This window comes from Zeus faber (assembly GCF_960531495.2).
Source record: "Zeus faber genome assembly, chromosome: 8".
Taxonomy (NCBI): Eukaryota; Metazoa; Chordata; class Actinopteri; order Zeiformes; family Zeidae; genus Zeus; species Zeus faber.
This window is the reverse complement of record NC_137195.1, coordinates 12,233,118-12,251,939: the sequence shown is the minus strand read 5'-3', so window position 1 is coordinate 12,251,939 and position 18,822 is coordinate 12,233,118. Positions and strand designations below refer to the sequence as shown.

The 18,822-nt window shown below is 44.0% G+C and overlaps 2 protein-coding genes across 2 annotated transcripts; one reads left to right on the top strand and one right to left on the bottom strand.

Moving 5' to 3' along the window:
- Positions 1-160: 160 nt before the first annotated feature.
- Positions 161-6,613, bottom strand: LOC307234222 (uncharacterized protein). Its single transcript, XM_080005834.1, has 12 exons — positions 6,531-6,613; positions 5,715-5,814; positions 4,541-4,571; positions 3,442-3,519; positions 3,212-3,351; positions 2,576-2,701; positions 2,442-2,487; positions 2,285-2,350; positions 1,826-2,196; positions 1,622-1,726; positions 1,240-1,351; positions 161-1,149 (listed from the first exon to the last, which is right to left on the bottom strand). Exons 2-12 carry the CDS (start codon positions 5,811-5,813, stop codon positions 1,106-1,108), a joined length of 1,218 nt encoding a protein of 405 aa, XP_079861960.1. The 5' UTR covers position 5,814; positions 6,531-6,613; the 3' UTR covers positions 161-1,105.
- A 755-nt stretch (positions 6,614-7,368) lies between these two features.
- tex10 (testis expressed 10) lies at positions 7,369-18,821 on the top strand. Its single transcript, XM_080006074.1, has 16 exons — positions 7,369-7,436; positions 7,897-8,107; positions 8,252-8,439; positions 8,811-9,137; positions 9,252-9,464; positions 9,793-10,042; positions 10,170-10,282; positions 10,488-10,735; positions 10,947-11,082; positions 12,499-12,668; positions 13,530-13,707; positions 14,682-14,892; positions 16,903-16,983; positions 17,283-17,467; positions 18,007-18,217; positions 18,343-18,821. The coding sequence occupies exons 2-16, from the start codon at positions 7,925-7,927 to the stop codon at positions 18,463-18,465; spliced, it is 2,817 nt and encodes a 938-aa protein (XP_079862200.1). The 5' UTR covers positions 7,369-7,436; positions 7,897-7,924; the 3' UTR covers positions 18,466-18,821.
- Position 18,822: the final 1 nt, after the last annotated feature.

Sequence of the window (18,822 nt, the reverse complement as noted above, 5' to 3'; positions counted from 1 at the left end):
AAAAAGAAGAAAATAAAAAATACTACAATTCTCATTGAGTTAACATGTATGATTAGAGACACTTTCACTTAGTCTAGAAAATAATGAGGCAATATTTTGAATATTTTATTATTTTATTTTATAATTTGCACTTGGGGACATGGTGAAAATGAAGGTGTAACAAAAACAAAGTGGTTAGAATGAAAACATCTTTAAGATTCATGGTTTTGTGTATATATGATAAAGAAGACCAAAAACCATAATTGAAGCCTCCTGGATTTAAGTTTATAATAAATATGAAGAGGTATTTCCTGGGGACAGTAAAGGCACTGGACAGTATGAACATCCCATGCAGCTCATACTTTGGGCTCCATCCTACCCATTAGTAGCGTACTTCACCATGTGGAGTGAGGTTTCCGACCAAAGGGGTGACAATGTCCACTTTAGAGCGCATTTTACCCACTATGCATTAGAGTATTTTTGTTTCTTGTAGGAGTGGCTCCAACTGTATTGTGTATGCAACCATTATTTCCTAAATTACGAGAGTTTCATGAGGAGAGCTCATGAAGTGAGATCCAACCAAATGTGTATTGAGTTTACATTTGAATTACAGACATCCAAAGTTTATAATGGATGACATTGTTTCAATGATGAAGGTCGTATTTATGGTAAATGTACTTAGTGTAAGCACAGTCAGTAGATTTAGAAAAACAAAGCATCGTTCTCATTTACTTTCGTTTCAATATAATTTGGGCAAAAAATAAAATAAAACAAAAGCATCAACGTCAAAAGAAAAAGTGATTTTATATTTTTTATTTTAAATGAAATAAAAGGTTATCACTGCATTCATCATGCACTTCCTAACAAGCTACAAGAAATTTTAGTTTTTGCACTTCTAGATCTTCTGAAGTATGAAATTAAAACAAAATATAAATCGACATTTGGTCCGATGTAGTTACTATATACAACATGTTGAGTGTTCCAATGCAAGGTCTGAGAACGATAACTAAAATGAAAAGTCGTCCATCCTTCCTCTAAACAGGCATAACTAGTTTTCCATCATTGGGACATAATCTCAGGAGTAATTGTGAGAATTGTTGAGTTCCATGAGCTTCACTGGATTGGGTCAGTTGTAGAACCTTGACGGCCCGTCAGAGAAACGAAGTGGACCTGCAGAAAGGAGAGATTAGCACGAGGAACAATATAACATAAGATATGACGTATGAGCCAGGAGTTCCACCGCCCAAAAGCTGTTTATACCTGAAAAGTCACCAGAGTAGCGGTCTCCGGCATTTGAGAGTCTAGAAGCAGAAGAGGAGTATCCCATGGAACCACCTGATAGATTGGCCACACTGGAGCCCAGACTGGAACCCTGGAGGGCACACCAAAACTGGGATTGAGACCAATTCCCTGGCAAAATGCATTTCCACAGTGAAAACAAAAGGAATGAAGGGATAACCACTTTGGCCCGCTCGTCTTCAGGTGTTTGGAATGGGAAATACACCTTATTGTAAACAATCAATCGTAAGAAACATTTGAAAGAGCATGTTACATGTTTGCAGAGACACCAAACACAGTTGGAATCTCTACATTAATATGTCAATTAACAAAAGCAAAAAAGAAAAAAAAAAAGAAGTCATACCCCAGATACACTCCTCAGTCGGTACTCCATCAACACGTCAGTTAACTTCTGTGTCACTTTCAGCACAATTTGGGCATCATCTTCATTTTCTATCCGGAAAGTATCCTGAGCAGACATTGTATAGAATGGTAAATCACACAGAATCGGCCCGCAAGATAAAAACGTAATAACGTCCATACACACTTTGCTTTCTAGTTCACCTACCAGGTGACTCAGCAGCGTTGCAGGGAGGTTGCTGCCCTCTGGATGCGCTCCCATCAGGCCTGGCCTACCGCTGGCTCGATCCATGTCTGCGAGGCTACTACTCCCCATCAGATTGCCCCTGCCATCACCGGGGAAACCTCTGCCGGGGCTGTCTCCCAATAATCCACCAATCCCAAAGCCATCTCTGACACCGCCCAAATCAAAGCCATCTCCACCTTCCCATCTCTGGTTCATGTCAGACCCTGGGAAATCTTGTCTGGCTGAGAAGCCTCCAATGTCCATGTCCCCCAAATCGCCCATTGACGTGTCATGGAAATTACGCCCATGAGGAGGATACTCCCCAGGAAATCCAGGGTCCGAGAACCTGCCACCTGACAAGATGTGATGTGATGTCATGTCATGTCACAGAGGGTGATAGAATGTGAACCAAAGTGTGCTCTTCAACGAAAAGGGACTTACCCATATTAGGCCCTCTTGGGCCCATTCCTATCCCTGCTAGGGGCACAGGTTTGGGAATAGCAGTCCCTGTATGAGAATGACACAAACCAAAGCGGCATTATAACAATGTATTAAGTATGAAAAATGATTTACTCTGAAGACAGAAAGTATAACTTACGGAGTCCTTTAAAAGCAGGAACATCAAAAGGCTCTTTTAGGATAACCTATAAGGAAGAACAAGATTATTCAATAAGGCAATTTTCCAAGATACATATAAATGTTGCACCAGATATAAGGACTGTATGTACTTGCCTTGAGTTGACCCCTTCCTTCAGTCTTCTCTATCTCTGCTGCAACCTCTTTAATAGCCTTTCTCAGAGCAGGATCTTTGACAGCCTCTTCCTCCTCACAGGTGACCTTAGCGGGGGAAACACGCTTCTGCGAACACATTGCAGCCTATTGTTAAGGTGTAACTGCAGTTATCTCAAAAATATTTTATTTCGGTACCAATACCAGCCAGACTATTCCATTTTCAATACAAAGAGATACCACAAAAACAATATAAATGGCATCAAATACGTTAACTGCCTTTCCAATACGTTTGGGTTACGGATTGTTCATATTGCTGCTTTATATTTTGTTACTCCTTTTCAAAGCCATATTCTCTTTAAAGCCTAAAGAGTTCTGGCCCAATTAACTGCAAAGGTGAGGCCCTAACATTAGGGGTTTAAAATAATAATTTCCAATGTGAGATGCTTAGTAAAAGAAAAAGTTATTTCTTAAGTTTGTTAATATTTAAGATAGATATATTTACTGTGAAAATGTGAACGTTTTACTTTTCCTCACACCTACTGGTATACAAGGAAATTATAGAACTCATGGGAAAGAAGCTTGTATAATACCAATGCTTGATAAAGCATTGGTATTATACAAGCTAGCAATACTCACTATGTATCTGAAGCCGTGTTTCCACCCTTTGATGTGGGCCAGCATGTCATGCTGTAGGCGGGACACATTGCAGAGTTTACACTGATAGTGTGGCGGGACGGATTTACTGGGACTGCGGTACTCCCAAATATACTGAAGACCTGTGGATACGCAATAACAGTAAGTCACAATTAGTTAGTGAATGGTTCACTGAGGTTGGGGGTATGATAGGAGCGCTCATTTCAACTTACCAATGACCGGTTCAGTTACTTCACTCAGATTTTTGGAGAGAGAGGCAATAGTCTTGATCGCTGCGCCTTTAGTGAAGACTGGCAGAATGACCCAAGGTAAGTGCAAAGTATAAACAATATAACCCATGAGAACGATCCATAACAGAGATAAGTGGGGCTAAAAGGTTCTTGTCTAATTACCCAACTGTGTAACCCCCTAAATCTAAAAAGCAAAAAGAGCTTTGGCAATAATAATTGTATTGCTTGCCTTTATATAAAAGAAAATCCACTGTTGTGAATTTATTAACTGAACAATGATTAGAAACCCGAACTTCTTAAAAGTGATTTTCTGGCTCAGCCGCAGCAGCCACATAGGCCAAAGCTGGAACGCACAACGCCAGCTTCAATAATGCTGTACTTTGCCCGTTCACAGCAACACTTGTGCACACATTTAATTTTAGCAGAAAGAAGGCCACACTTAAATTTAGAATTATTGTTGGCCATGGAATAAACTTTCAAGAGAAGGAGGTATAACACCAGCCTCAGATTGAGGAAAGTGCTGCAGGGGTGTGGTGGTGGTGGTGGGGGGGGGTGGGGGGAGTAGCCCACATGGCCCCTATCCAAGCACAAAATCTGCACTGGACTTTAAGGCAAACAGGAAAAAGGAATTCACCAACCATCATCATAGATAAATGGTTGGCTGCAATAACAGCCTTACAAAAAAAAAAAAAAAAAAAAAAAAATTGTCAGCAGACACAGACCAGCAACAGACATGGGTCTTTACTGTAAAGTTCTGCAAGAATGGGTTGGTATTTCTAAAGTTGTTCAGCAATAGAACTGTGTAAAAAAAAAAAAAAAAAAAGTATACATCATAGAATGGGTTTAGCTAATATAAGCAAGAAATAGGCAAATGTATTGCCATTATGTTTCAGTATTGGAAATCAATGTTCCATAAAGTCTACAGCCACACGTGGCAACACAACACATAAAACCCCCGATTCTAAGAGTGATTCTCAGGGAGTGGTGAGAATACCACCACCCCTACCAGCACTCAAATGAAGCAGGAGAGATCAGGGTCTCAGGCCCCAACTCTTGGCAGTGGCACCATACCTGAACTTACCTATGTCAGCAGAATGCTGGAGCTGCTTTCTCTGTCAGTAGAGGGAATAAGCCCAAGTGGAGGAGAGAGACATAAAGCATTAGTGAAAGGACAAGGCTTGGCAGAGGACTCCCCTCCACATCCATGCCCTCCACACGTTGACAACCATGGAGGAAATAGAACACCTCCTCCATGTTCCCTGCATGAGGTAGGGGCAGCTGAACGCTATTTAAATATATCATTCTGGAAACTGCACTAAATTCTCATTCAGTGAGATTGTACAACACCAGAATGATTGTTTTTAAACTGAGATACAAACATAAGATCTGCAACTACACCACAAATTCATATGCAGAGGGTTCCTCGCAACTATAGGTAAAGGTTATAAGGTAACTCCGTGGAGTGGTGTTCATTTTTATACAATTCTGAAATGAGTCAGGCTTGAAGTGCAGAGCAGCCAGACAAACAGTCACAGAAGCCAAAGCTCTTGCCACTTGTCTCCACTGACAGAGGTGTAGTTCAGAGGGAGTACAGGGGAGCAGCGCTCCCTGATTTGCCATCTGCCTTGACAGTTGTTTCGTTTTGGTGGTTGTCATTTATTTGGGGAGAAAATCAGATACAGACAATATTTGTGCCATGTAGTCCATCTGAGGAGTCAGGATATGGTCATGAGCACATTGCTCAACTAAGAAGGCACGAGCCAGTGGCTCAGGCAAAGTTTGAGGACCAGTAATTTGCCCTTATGTGCAAGCCTTCCTTTTCTTCAATGCTGTAAACTCTTGAGAGAAAACAGAATATTTGACACACTGCATCATTCTCAAGGCTATAAATGGGTGGATAATGACAGTAGCCTAGTGAACATATAGAAATAGTTATTTGAAAGCTGGTTAATCAAATTAGTTAACCTTGTTTGGTTAAATGAGAACAGTGCATTGAAGTGGAGCACTTTACCAAACGCTTTTTTACTTGTGGGAGGGTGGGTGATAGGCATCCAGTTCTATAAATAGCACTGGAGAGTCTATAGGTCCGGTCGAGCAGGAGATGTGACAATGACACAAGGAAAGAAAAAAAAAACAACTAAAAAAAACAGGCATCTGTATGTCTTGCCTGGTGCGATGTTTTAATTCAACTTGATTTATTGTGTATTAGGTCAAGGGCCGACATTTCTCAGCGGTGAAAACAAATGACCACTTACCTTCCCATTCCTAAACGCTTTGTGAGACGACTGTGCTTCGCTTTGCATCTTTGCCTTAGGAGGCTGTTGTGCAGCTAGCTGCATCGGTGCTCCTTCCATTCTGCAAGGTGGGCACAGAAAACCGCGGTCAGAAACACATGCACACTCCCCCTCCCATGGGCGCCCCATGAGGACTAGAGCTGTTACGGCGACCGCACATTCGCCCGATCGCAATTATTTACGCAGATCGGGGTCCTTTTTGTAAAATCCACAAGACTCTAGAATCACGTTTCCATCCAAAGTCCTGGGCGATTTTAAGAAATGTTGCAATATATGAAATGTGCATTTGCGTCAGTGATTTGGGGGCGAATTAATTCTATATCCAAGACGTTTACGTTCAATGTCAACAGAGAGCAAATGTAATATAGACTTAGACCGTAATGGTAGCAATAGATATAATAGAAAAAGCGACTCAACTGTTAATCCAGATTATTTTATGACGATTGGTCGTCAACTAACCTACTCCATCCCGACATACACGTATCAAAGCAGATAATTAAGAACTTCCCAGAGTAGATACGATGTTTTTTTTTTCGCGTTGTCCAAATCAATTGTTTTCGTCTCGGGCCTTTATCTGACCCAACACAATGGACAGACACACTGACCTGCTTTGAGCTAAAGCTAAAATAGCGCCATTACCGATTTCCCGTTCGGGACTAAGCTAACGTTAGCTATTTAAAACAATATCACCCGATGATTATCTAACGTGGAAACGGCTTCGGTTACTGGATCGTTTCCGAATTGTTGGGGGGGATTTACAGAGCGTTGTTTTCTTACCGAGATGTTCGAGCTGGAGACGTTAAAGACTCTACCGCAACGGGAGGTTAATGGTAGATGTGACTTCGGCGTGCTAACTGTGTTGATAAAAAAAAAAACGAAACAACCCGAGCCTTAGGCCCCTTAAGGGTGCCTTCACGTTGCCGGTTTTTAATGACTATATTTTCATTCCTTTCGTATTCAAGACATCATTATAGGATGGCGATAGAGAACCTAAACCGAACTACGTTGACACGTGCGGTTGGTTCGTTTCAAGCGGATAAAAGTACCCCGTGAAAAACACAAAGTGTTGTTATTATTCCTAAGGCCAACGCGAGGACGACTTGGGATGGGCTCGTTTTAGGCCCCTCTGAGCTGCCATTACTTTGCCTGTTTTTAATAATTATATTTTCCGTCGTTTCACGTAAAAAAAAAACAACCCCAAAAAACAGAGGACAGCGATGATGATGGATGACATGCACTGAATTATATTCAAACGTGAAATGTATTTGTTTTAAGCGCAGAAAAAAAAAATACCTCACGGGAGTAGACATCAAAAGCGCTCATATTCCCAAGGCCAATGCGGGGACGACTTAGCGGTGGGCTCGTTTTGTTTGGCGGCATTTGTCTGTATCGTTCATGTGAGAGGAAAAAAAACAACAACAACATTGCGTGAGGTGCAACCCGTTGAAACGTAACTACACCTTTCATTGAACTGAAGGTTGTGGTTTAAAACAGAGGCGGGCGGTGCAATTCGCCCTTCACCGAGTGCATATCCGGGCGTCCCCTTGTCGCTAAACAAGCGCACATCGCGTTCGAGGACCCGAGACATTAACACGCTGGGTGTCTGAGAGCTGCCATTAAGATGTGTTGTTGTTCGGAGGCGCTGTGAGCGTCTGTGAAATGCCGAGGCTCTGGTTACAATAGGTAAATAATAATAATAATACTACTAATAAGCTCGTGTCTGATATAAAACGTTGCGTCTTCTTCCCTGAAAGCACCGTGTTTTAGGGTGTGTGCGGGTCCTCAGAAACAACACACTTAAAACCTCTTCAATTCTCGCGGTTCTGGGTGAACCCAACTCATTCTATGCTTAACCCGGATCCGTGTGCTTGCATGGCTGCTCCTGTAGGGGAAAAATTATGGCCAGATCCGTCACAGTACCTGATCACTTTCCTTGCTATCTGACCTAAAATAACAACAGTTCACAGAATCTAGTTCATAACCTAACCTATTTCCAGCTAATACCTTCCTTTGCTTTGTACCAAATATAAACTGCTTACCTGCAATACTTGATTATATAAGAGACAATTTGTCCAGAAAATCTCTTGATTCTCATTTGAATTTGGAGTCCTTGCTTTCATTTTGCCCCCACTCTCCACCAAAGACGGATACCTGTATAGAAAACTACAAAAATGAAATCCAAGAGAAAGAAGAGACAGGATGACTTCCAAAAAATTAAGCTGAAAGTGGGAAAGAAGAAGCCCAAAGCGGACAATGCCACCGACACCAACTTTCGCTCCAAGGGAATCCATCTGTCGGAACAGCTAAAAAGGGACACGAGCGGCCCCACCACACACAGACAGCTCGGCATCAATGTAAGATATCCGTTTTCTTTCTTCACTCTGTTGTTTTCTTCTTAACCTGGGTCTTATTCACACAATATTAAAAAAAAAAAACCTGGCTGATGTGATTTCACACAATAGTCACCAATTGTTTGCTCTCTCTTCTGCCTCTATTAGGACCTCCTGTCCCAGCTCCACCATTACAGTGGCAATGTGAAGCAGAGTGCCTTGTTGGGCTTGAGAGAGCTTCTGTCACAGAATCCCCAACTGCTGGAGCAGCATCTCTCACGTCTCCTATCTGAAGTGGCAGCTGTTTTCACAGACAAGGATGCCAATGTTCGAATAGCCGCCACACGTTTGCTCAGGTTAAAATAAATATCAATATGGGTGTATTGTCCTCTGCATTAAGTGGTGGGTGAGCTCAATGAAACACAATTTACTCCCTTTATTTGCAGTGTTTACCCACCTACTTAAACTGTTTGTAGAAAAATATATATATATTGTGTTCACAGGAAATGGTATAAGTTGCTTATTTACATTACTTCTTTTAAAAAAAGTAAATGCATTTTTGCTTACATTTATAATTGTCTTAACTCCTTTATCAAAGATGAGAGGTCAGTGTTTACCCATGTTTTGTGTACCACTTTCATATCATTTATCACATACTGATTATTCAAATTTGACTGCTTTTACACTCTCTCTCTCTCCCTCTCCTCCCTCTCTGTCTCACCCACAGGTTCATTGCCCAGTGTGTGCCATCAGATCGAGCCGTTCCATTTTTTTCCCTCCTCAGTGCCCATCTGTCCTGTGCCATGACACACATTGAGACAGGCATCCAGGAGGATGCCATGAAGGTCCTAGATGTATTGCTAGAACACTACCCTGCCCTTCTAGCATCACAACCTACTGTCCTCCTCACCAACTTCCTCGAGCTGATCTCCCACAGACGCAGCAGTGGAGGAGCCAAGAAGACCCAGGACACCAAGTCGAGGAGCTGGGCCCTGTCAGTCAATCTTAACAAAACTGTGACTGGCCAGCAATGGCGACTCAGTGTGCTCCTTAGGTACAGGGGCAACGTGGAGAGATAAACACATACATCACATGCACACACAAACAAACATACGCTGGTGGATTCTTTAACAAATCCACTCACTCTGTTTGTGAATCTGTGTTCCAGACTGGGGCGTTTTCTCCAGGCAGTAGTTGACGAGAGATCCATAGAGGAGGGAGATAAATCTATCCCAACCGAAGGGGTGTTTGGTTCCATTGGAGAAGGGGGACTTACCCCTCTGGATCTCAACTGGGAAGAGCTTACTTACAGCAAAACTCAAGTCAAGGTGTATGAACATTCGGGCGCCAATCCTACTCCACACTCTACATACAGACTCCGGTATGCCCTCATCTCTGGAAAGATTACCTGCTAAAGTGTCATTGAAAATCCAATGTTGTCACTAAGGCTATTGATATAATACCGACAGTGTGATATGAGACTAGACATTGTCTGGGGTTTTGGTTGTTGTAATATTGTGATGTACTTAAATACTTAAGTGTCTTGAAGGCTGCATTACGGTACAGTAAAACGTGTTGTCAAATTTTAGATTTTGAGGTATTCATCAAAAACATGGTAAATTTGTCAATATCGTCCAGCTGTAGTTGTCATGCGTACTTCAGTTCCCATCTTTTTTATTTTTTCCCCCCTGTCTTTTTCTTTTGTGCAGGCCAGAGCTAGAATCAGACAGCGTAGGGGAAGGTCTAGGCTCTGCTGAGGCTGTTCAGAGCTTTTCCACTACTCTGGTTCCGCTGCTGCTGGAGGTTTGGGTGGAGGCCACCGCCAACGACTGCACCTGGAGCAGCAGCGAGGGGGCTCACCTGCTTACCCCCGACACCATTTCAATCATGTTCCAGGTCCTGTCCATTCTACAGCTCCTGAGAAAGCTGGCACCACACAGGGAGCACCAGGATACTCTGGTGAGAGGAACACACACACACACACACACACACACACACACACACACACCACACACACACACACAGTGGCTATGTTACAGAAAAGGGCACCTTGTAGAACATATGAAACAGCATAGTCTCTTTGTAGGATGCCTGGTTCCGGTGTGAGTACCTGGGGGATTTTAAACAGCACTTCATGAAGAACTTTCCCTATGGTGCTCTAGACACGCCCAAACAGAAGAAGAAGCCCGACTTCAAGAGGTGAGGCAATGATCCTGACCCATTAAGACCTTTTTCCTATAAATTGATCTGATCGGTATGTGTCATTGGCCGGTATGCAGGGTTTAGGATTCCCAATGGATTTATAATATTCTGCGTTTTTATTGTTGCGTCACATTTTTTGAAATCCGCTTTCAAGCATCCAAGCCACGCGCACATTTTCGTAACTTTCTTTGTCCACCTTCAGAATGAAGCAGGTGCCGGCTGTCCCAGCGCAGGTGGTGGAACCCCTGGCCTTGAACATCACCTTGTGTCAGGTGATGGTGTCCCTCAGCCAGAGACAGAACCCTGGCCGGGACACTGATGCTGACTGGCTGCTGCCTTTACGCTCCTTTGTCAGAGACACTCTGGCCAGCGGAGTCAAGCTCAGCTACAAACAGCTCCACATGCTGCTGGACACTGTGTGGAAGATGGTCCTCAGAGAGAAGATTAAGAGTGAGCTGATTGTGTGTTTGTATATTTAGGTACAAGCATGTCTATGGGTAGTTCTATGACATGATATTTTTGTTGTTCAAATGTTATAGCTAATAAAACTGTTTCCATTGTATCTGATATTTAATGGAAATGAATGTATGATGTGTTTATTTGGCCTTTCTGGAGTATTCATCCACTTCAATTGTCAGGTTCTGTGCTTGTTTTTTTGTAGCAGTGACTGAGGACCTCTTGGGGGCAGTTTACGTTCACTACCAGCAGACGAACCTGACTCTCCAGACGAGGTCTCTACTTTTGTCCTTTTTCAGCAAACTCTACCTACAGGAGCAAGGACACACACACATTGCCAGGTAACTTCGTGTGTGTGTGTGTGTGTGTGTGTGTGTGTGTGTGTGTGTGTGTGTGTGTGTGTGTGTGTGTGTGTGTGTGTGTGTGTGTGTGTGTGTGAAATCTGGTTAGCTTATAAATGATGCAACCATCAGAACAGTATAGCATTCTAATGGAGGGGGTGTGTCCGTGACTGCTAGTCTGCTTGGAAAAAAATGGGAGTTCATTCTGAAATTAGACTTCCTTCTCTTCAATGATATCTTATGTTCTCCTCTTTGGGAAAAATATATTTGTTTGGCCCTTTTTTTTGTCATTGCCCTCTACTTGCAATTAAAACTTTTCTCTGCCAAACAAAGCAAGTTTCAGTCCAAATACCTTCAACAAGCAAATATATTTTAAGCCCTATCCACAGGCAATCAATCAGATTACTCCTATTAGGTGGGTATCCAATAGATGTAATGTTGAGACAGGTAAATCCAAAATACCAAATCCCAGAGAAATACAATAGAGACAAATTGACAACTTTTTGTTTTTGCATAATTTGTCACTTGTGCAGATTAAGATCTATACATAGACGTGATTATTCAAACTGACATAATTCTATTACCTAACTGATGTGACTGTATCAATAATGAATTGGTTCAGGGTATTGGGTGTACTGTCACAGTCACTATGTTAAAACTTCCTCCAGCATGCAATAATAGTCATCTATTAAATACAATGACGTCCTTTGGCAACTGACTAACATCTTATCAATAAAGTTGAGCCCATATCCCACATGGAATCAATAACATTGCTGGATAAAAATATATCTGGCGAAGGCAGTAGGTAGTCATTCACACATTGGCCTCCTTCACGGAGAAGTTCTGTATGGAGTCTGTTCCCACGTTAGAGAACTGTACATACATGTTGATACTGAATGATACATAATGGGTTAGTTTCTTGTCTAGTCTGCTTGCCACATTTCGGATCGGACTCCCCATTTTTCCCTAATGTTTTGGGGGTTTTTTTTCTTCCCGAAAGCAACATTTACATTTTTTTATTTGTTCTAAATAAATATTCGTAAAAACCCACTATTTGTGCTTCATTCGGATTCAAAACATTGATGCCATGTATCAGTTTCTTAGAGACTCTAGTGAGAGAAAATATTCAGTCTATATTTATCTACATCCCAAAAAAAGATGCGCCCCCTTTCCACTCTGTATGATGACAAAGTTTTCATAATTCATCAACTCCTGTAACTCACCATCAATCATGTAACTGTGAAGAGACTGTGATGCGTTATTTTTTCAAGAGGTTATACTGAACTGTCAGCCCTTTTAGAGCAATGAAATCCTCCGAAACATTTAACGGACAGTTTGAAAACATACCCTTTCTTTAAAGCCCCTGGTTTGTCTCATTGTGTCATAACTTCACTGAACTGTCACTTCCCTCTGCAGGAGTAAGATTCTGTCCCGATGGTTGGCGGCTCTCCCCGTCCAACTGTGCCAGCTGGGCCACCGCAACCCCACTCTGTCCACCAGGCTCATCGTCTCCATCCAGGCCGCTGCGTCCAGAGGCAACAAGGACCTGCTGAGCAGTCTGCAGAGCCACGCCTGTAGGCTTTACGGTAACACATGCGTTCATTTTCTTTTCTTTGAAAAGCTGTCCAAATTCTTGTCATTGTTTGTTATTGTACACTTTGTCACAGCCACTTCAGCTTCATGCTGAGACTTGGAGTCATTCAGTTTGAGGTTAACATTCAAGGCACTTTAAAATAGAACATGTGAATCATACACAATCAGATCATTCACAAATATTACAGTGTATAATAAAATCAAGCAACAGTTAATTTGACATGTCAAAGGTGCAAGGTGCACAGTGCTGCCACTAGGAGGCAGTGCACTACCGATGTCTCACTAACAGGACAACTTTGTAAAATGCAATTTCAACCAAAGGAAGATGATAATCAAGAGTGGTCTGGGTTGTGTTATGTGTCTCTGTGGCTGCACACATCGATGATTAGACGCCAAATACCTTGGCTTACATAAATGTGTTATCTGTGTCAGTTTTATGAGAGGGTGTTGTAAACCCGTCGGCGGCCAGGGGTTTGGCGGTGGTCGCTGGGCTGGTGTGGCAGAGGAGAAGCAGAAGTATTGGCTGGGGGCGGATTAACGTTCTGATAGAAACTGTCGCAGAGCCAGCAATTTACCATCACAAGACTCCTTTTGTCCGTTGGGCTTCTGACATCAGCATGTGCGTCAGAGAGCAACGGCACAGCAAGCACACACAGACTATTATCTGTTCACTCACTACTGTGCGTATGCCTTCTGCTTTTTTTTTTTCTCTCTTCTTCCCCACTCCTTGAATGTAACCTGGGTTTCCGAGAGTCCCGCACTCATTCTTGATTACACCTGAAGGTCAGCTTTCCAACTCCATAAGGGGGTGCTGCGCGCTGCTGCATCTCTATATGACGTGTTTACGTTCACAGACCCACAGGATGGTGTTGCGGTGCTTTTACCCACCGAGTCTCAACAGCGGCTGGTGCAGCTGCTCTACTTCCTGCCCAAGATGTCTCAGTCTCTTCTGGCCAATCTGAGCCGCTGCTGCACCGCCGGCCGGATCTCTGCCGGCCTCGCTGCCTCCCTGATCCGCATCATACACTTAAGGTGTGTGTGTGTGTGTGTGTGTGTGTGTGTGTGTGTGTGTGTGCGTGTGCGTGCGCGTGCCTGGAGGCAAATCTTCAGTCTCTTCTGGTTAAAGATGAGTCGTCTGACAGTTGTTAGATACCACCAGTAATAGAATTAAACAATTTAACGAAGGAGAGCAGACGATGATGGCAATAGATCAGCAGTAGAAATGGGACACACTCCCATAATTTAGGACCCTGCAGCTTGTCACCACTAGGTGGCAGTGTGGTGTCTCTGAAGTGGACACGCTGCTCCTTTATCCAGTTTGCGACGTGCCTCTTGATATCGATACAGATTCAATATAAAAAAATAAAAGAATATGTTGACACAAAAATCGTAGTTTGGTAACATTCTGGAAACAACCTTCCAGCTTTAACGCTGTCTGTGTGTGCGTGTGCGCGTGCGCCAAACACAAAGAGCTCTTTCGGAGCGTGGAATGCAGTCTCTTCTTGTAACATTGAGATAATGGTTGTGTCCGCGAGCGCCTTCAGGGCTTCAGCAAGACACTCTTCGGTCGCACACATTTCCTCTTATTACAGCTTTCTTCTCCCCTCGGGGGCTTTGAAGAGAACCACACTGTATATGCAGGCTCTAAGTAATACTTTAGTAGTACTTTTGATGCTCAGATAAAACCATCCGCTGCCTTTCTGTTTTACCCTGATTTTTAGCTCACCTTTGTAATTCAATACCATTTATGGAATCGAACAAATTGCGTAAATACTATCGTGGGTCAAAACACGTGGTGGCATTTGATAACAAATTCTGATACACAAGTAGTTTATTTAGCAGTGTCAGGGAGCCAAAATTTCATTGTATTTTTTATTTTGTTTAGATAAGTTTTTCTTTTAAAGCAATATGCGACCTTTAACGCTGTATCACAAATAAAAATAAAACTTTATCAAAAAGAGTATAAACAGCACCCAGCCGTCGCCCAAATTGCAGCCTTGTTCCAGGTCTTCCCTGAGCGGCTGGTCAGCCGGGAGTCAGGAAGCCGCGCTGCAGGACGTGGACTACATCAGCTTCCTCTTCTCCACGCTGACGGGCTTCTCCTCGGAGGATCTGGCCGCCCTCCAGGAAGCCGACGACTCGCCCTCCCCGCTCTCCCCCCTCAGCCTGTACCCCACCCCCCTGGAGCACTTCACACACCACTGGGACGTCGTCGAGGTGAGTCGTTGAGGTCGCCGCCTGCGCCCCCTAAACATGAATGGGGGAAACGCAAAACCTCAACCTGCCCCGCCCCGCCCCGCCCTGCCCTCGGCTTCACCTTCAACCTCCGCTGCCCCCTCCTAAACCCAGGAGGCGCTGTGACGGAGAGTCTTTTGAGTGTTGATATTCTGGACACAGCTTTGGTCTTTCTGTCCCCTCTGGTAGCTCTTGTTACGGAACTCAGAGGAGGGAGACGCGTTATCGTGGCGTTGTGGCTGAGAGGGGGAACCTTTATCGCTTGGCACAGGTTGGAGATGCGTGGTTATCGGGCATGGCGGAAATGCAGAAATGCTAATGAGAGCCCATAGCATGATGGGAGTGTGACATTTCTGCTTAGAAATTACCGTTAGCGTAACTGTGCCCTGGGGTGGGTGGGGGTGCGCGCGTGTGTGTGTGTGTGTGTGAGAGGGAGTGTGGAGGAGGAGGAGGTGGTGGTAGGTGGTTGGGTGGTGGGTTATAATCACTAATTCAGCTCCTCAATTAAGGTCTCAGATCCTGCCTCCCTCATCTCTGTCTGAGTCAATCGTGTGTGTGTGTGTGTGTGTGTGTGTGTGTGTGTGTGTGTGTGTGTGTGTGTGTGTGTGTGTGTGTGTGTGTGTGTGTGTGTGTGTGTGTGTGTGTGTGTGTGTGTGTGTGTGTGTGTGTGTGTGTGTGTGCGTGGGGACAGTATTGAGGGACGGACTGTGTCAGATCTGATTCTACTAATGAGACGGGATTGTTTTAATGGCGGCGAGAATGCCAACAGGTGCTCGGGTCCGCCGGGGCTCGCACAAACTCTCAACTCCATGTCTCAATTTGATAAAAGCTAATGAGAAATTTGATTTGAAATTAATGAGGAAAAGTTGAGATGCTTTTTTTTTTTTTTTTTTTTTTTTCCCCCCCCTTCACCTTTTTGAAAGCTGATGGTGTGACGGCCTCCCGTCCTCGCCTCAAACGCCTCCGATTTGTGTACTAGCTGGCGAGGAACGAAGCCTTTACATTCCTTACGTATCGAAGGCAGCGCGAGGGAGGGAGGGAGAGAGGGAGAGAGAGAGAGAGTTCTCTGTAATTCTGTTTTTCCACTACATTCGGTGCTTTCTCCGCACACTGTGAAGCCTGTTCATGTGGTTTTTTTTTTTTTTCACGGATGCTGATGGATTCTACTCATTCATCCTCTCCTTCATTTCATTCCCAGTAATGTCACGACTGTGATTTGATTTCTTTCCCTTCGCCCACAAACCAACACCCAAATTCTTCTTGTAGTTTGTAAAAACTTTCTGCCACCGATGGAACACTCTGCACTCTGAGATCTCAATGAGAGTCCCCGACACTCGACTGAAACTCATATTCAACTGAAATGACTCAATGTTTTGGTTTTTTTTTGGGTTTTTTTTTGGACGAAACATGTTTTTTCCATCGATACAGCCCTGAAAATAAAGGCTTTTAAAATCACACTTTTATGGCCGCTCTCCTGCTTGGATTACCAGCGTGCCTAGGACGCACATCAAGATCATCTGGAACAATTTATTTCTTTCCTTAGATGTCATTGTTATTTCACTTTAAAGGACAGGGAACCTACTGAAATGTATCCAGGCTACAAAGACTAAAAGCATCGTAGTTTGGCTCATCTTATATGACCAGTGCACCAGGAACTCTGCAAACATCCTGTGTAAAAACATCACTTACTAGTCACTAGAAAGAATGCTACGGATTACAACAGATGTCAGGCTCACACGTCCTCTTCAATTACTGCACTGAGCATCTTTCTTTACACCTCTTTTCTTGACACCTTGAATTTCCCTCCCTTTAGGCTGATTTGACCAAATTATATCAATGAAGAAGTCAAATCGATATGACTTCTGCATCTGAACCGGGGGAAATCTGTGTCAATTAAAATGATTGTTTTCAGAGCTGGTGGAACAGGATTCCTTTGACCCGAACCTGCAAAAATGATTCTGTTTTCATTGGACTTCTCTCCTTTATCCACAGGAGGTCTGCCATTGTCTCGAGACACTGGGCTCTCAGTCTCAGTGCTATGACATCCTGCAGAATGGCATCTGCAAATATCTGGTAGGGGGGGGGGGTATATATAAATAAAATTTTATATATATGTATATATATATATATATACATATATATAAATATATATAAATAACACAAAATATTCACACAAAACAAGAGAAACGTTGTTTTGTGTGTGTTGTTTCAGTATGGCAATTTTCTAAGTATGCTACATCTCTGCCTTGCTTTGATTGGAAGAGGTGGAAATTGAGCTAGTTCGTGTGTGTGTGTGTGTGTGTGTGTGTGTGTGTGTGTGTGTGTGTGTGTGTGTGTGTGTGTGTGTGTGTGTGTGTGTGTGTGTGTTCCAGACCAGGCTGTGCGTGGTTCCTGACAGCATGGCGGCAGGCATGCTGAGAGCCGTGGCCAGGCTGTTGGACCTGTCCGTCTTGCCCAGTGAACCCGTGCTGCGCTTCCTGTCCCAGTGCTGCCTCAGCCTCCTGGCTCTGCTCGTGGCCCTGCAGCAGGACGCGCCGGCCGAGACCACGCACAAGAGGTGGGATCTACCAGTGTTTTACTCACAGCTTCTTTTTTTTTTATTTTTATTTTTTGGCCAACGTCAGCTATCTTCCTGACAAACATATGCAGATCAGCCACAACATTAAGACCGCCACTAGTAACCACTAATATTGTGTAGCTCCCCCGTGCCCCCAAAACAACTCTGACCCCTGGAGGCATGGAGTCCACAAGACCTCTGAAGTTGTCCTGTGGTGGCACCAAGACGTAAGCAGCAGGTCCTTTAATTCCTGTAAGTTGTGAGGTAGGGTCTCCATGGATCAGGCTTGTTGTTCCAACACATCCCACAGATGCTTGATCGGATCGGACCTTGACGCTGGCCATCCACATGATGTAGAAGAAATTGTGATTCATCAGACCAGGCCACCTTCTTCAATTGCTCCATGGTCCAGTTCTGACGCTCATATGTCCATTGTAGGCGCTTTCGGCGGTGGACAGGGGTCAGCATGGGCACACTGACCGGTCTGTGGCTACACACTCAAACTTAATTTTCCACTCACGGATGGCCAATCTGCACAGGGAGGCGATATGGAGTGCGTGCGCCTCATCGATGAGCACCGTGCCGCGGCTGCTCCGCATGGTCCTCCAGCTCCTGCGCGTCGGGGACCTGTGCAAGGAGGAGATGCCGCAGCTCGGACAGATCCTGTCCATGCTGCTGCAGCACGCGCCGCTCCGCAACCAGCTCCTCGCCAACGCCGCCCTGCTGCAGCACATCATACAGAACCTGACGGTAAACACGCCACCGAGAAAGCATATATATATATTTTTTAAATGCCATGATCACGTTTCCCAAGATCCTATGAACCGAGGGGATGCGCTTCAGCGAGCTGACGGGTTGTGCTCTTCTGTGTTCAGAGGTATTCCCGCGGGGAGACCAGGGAGCAGTGGCTCACGGACCTGCTCTACTGCTACAGCGTCACCGTGGCTCAGGCCTCCTCGGCTCATCGCGGAAACGTGGGGCTGCGAGACATGTACTGATCACACCCACCGCCGCCGGCTCATTTTGTTTGCCACCACAAATGCCTAGAAGTCGCTTCAGCAGATGGACGTTCGTCGAGCCCGGTCTCAATTTATTTACGCTACAGGAATGTTTTGACAATAGGGTTTTTTTGTATTCTATGTTGGATAAAACAAATTGCAGTTCTTGTTTTGACGACTGTCTTTTTAAACCTTGTCTTAACTTGATGGGTGTTTTTTTTCTGCCTGGTTTGATTTATTATTTGTCTTGCTTTTCCATTATTAAAAGCTCATGTATATTGTTGGGTGCTGGTTTACCTGTCACCATTTGCTAAATTATAGTAGAAAATAAAGAGTAAAACAAAACACGTTTCCTTT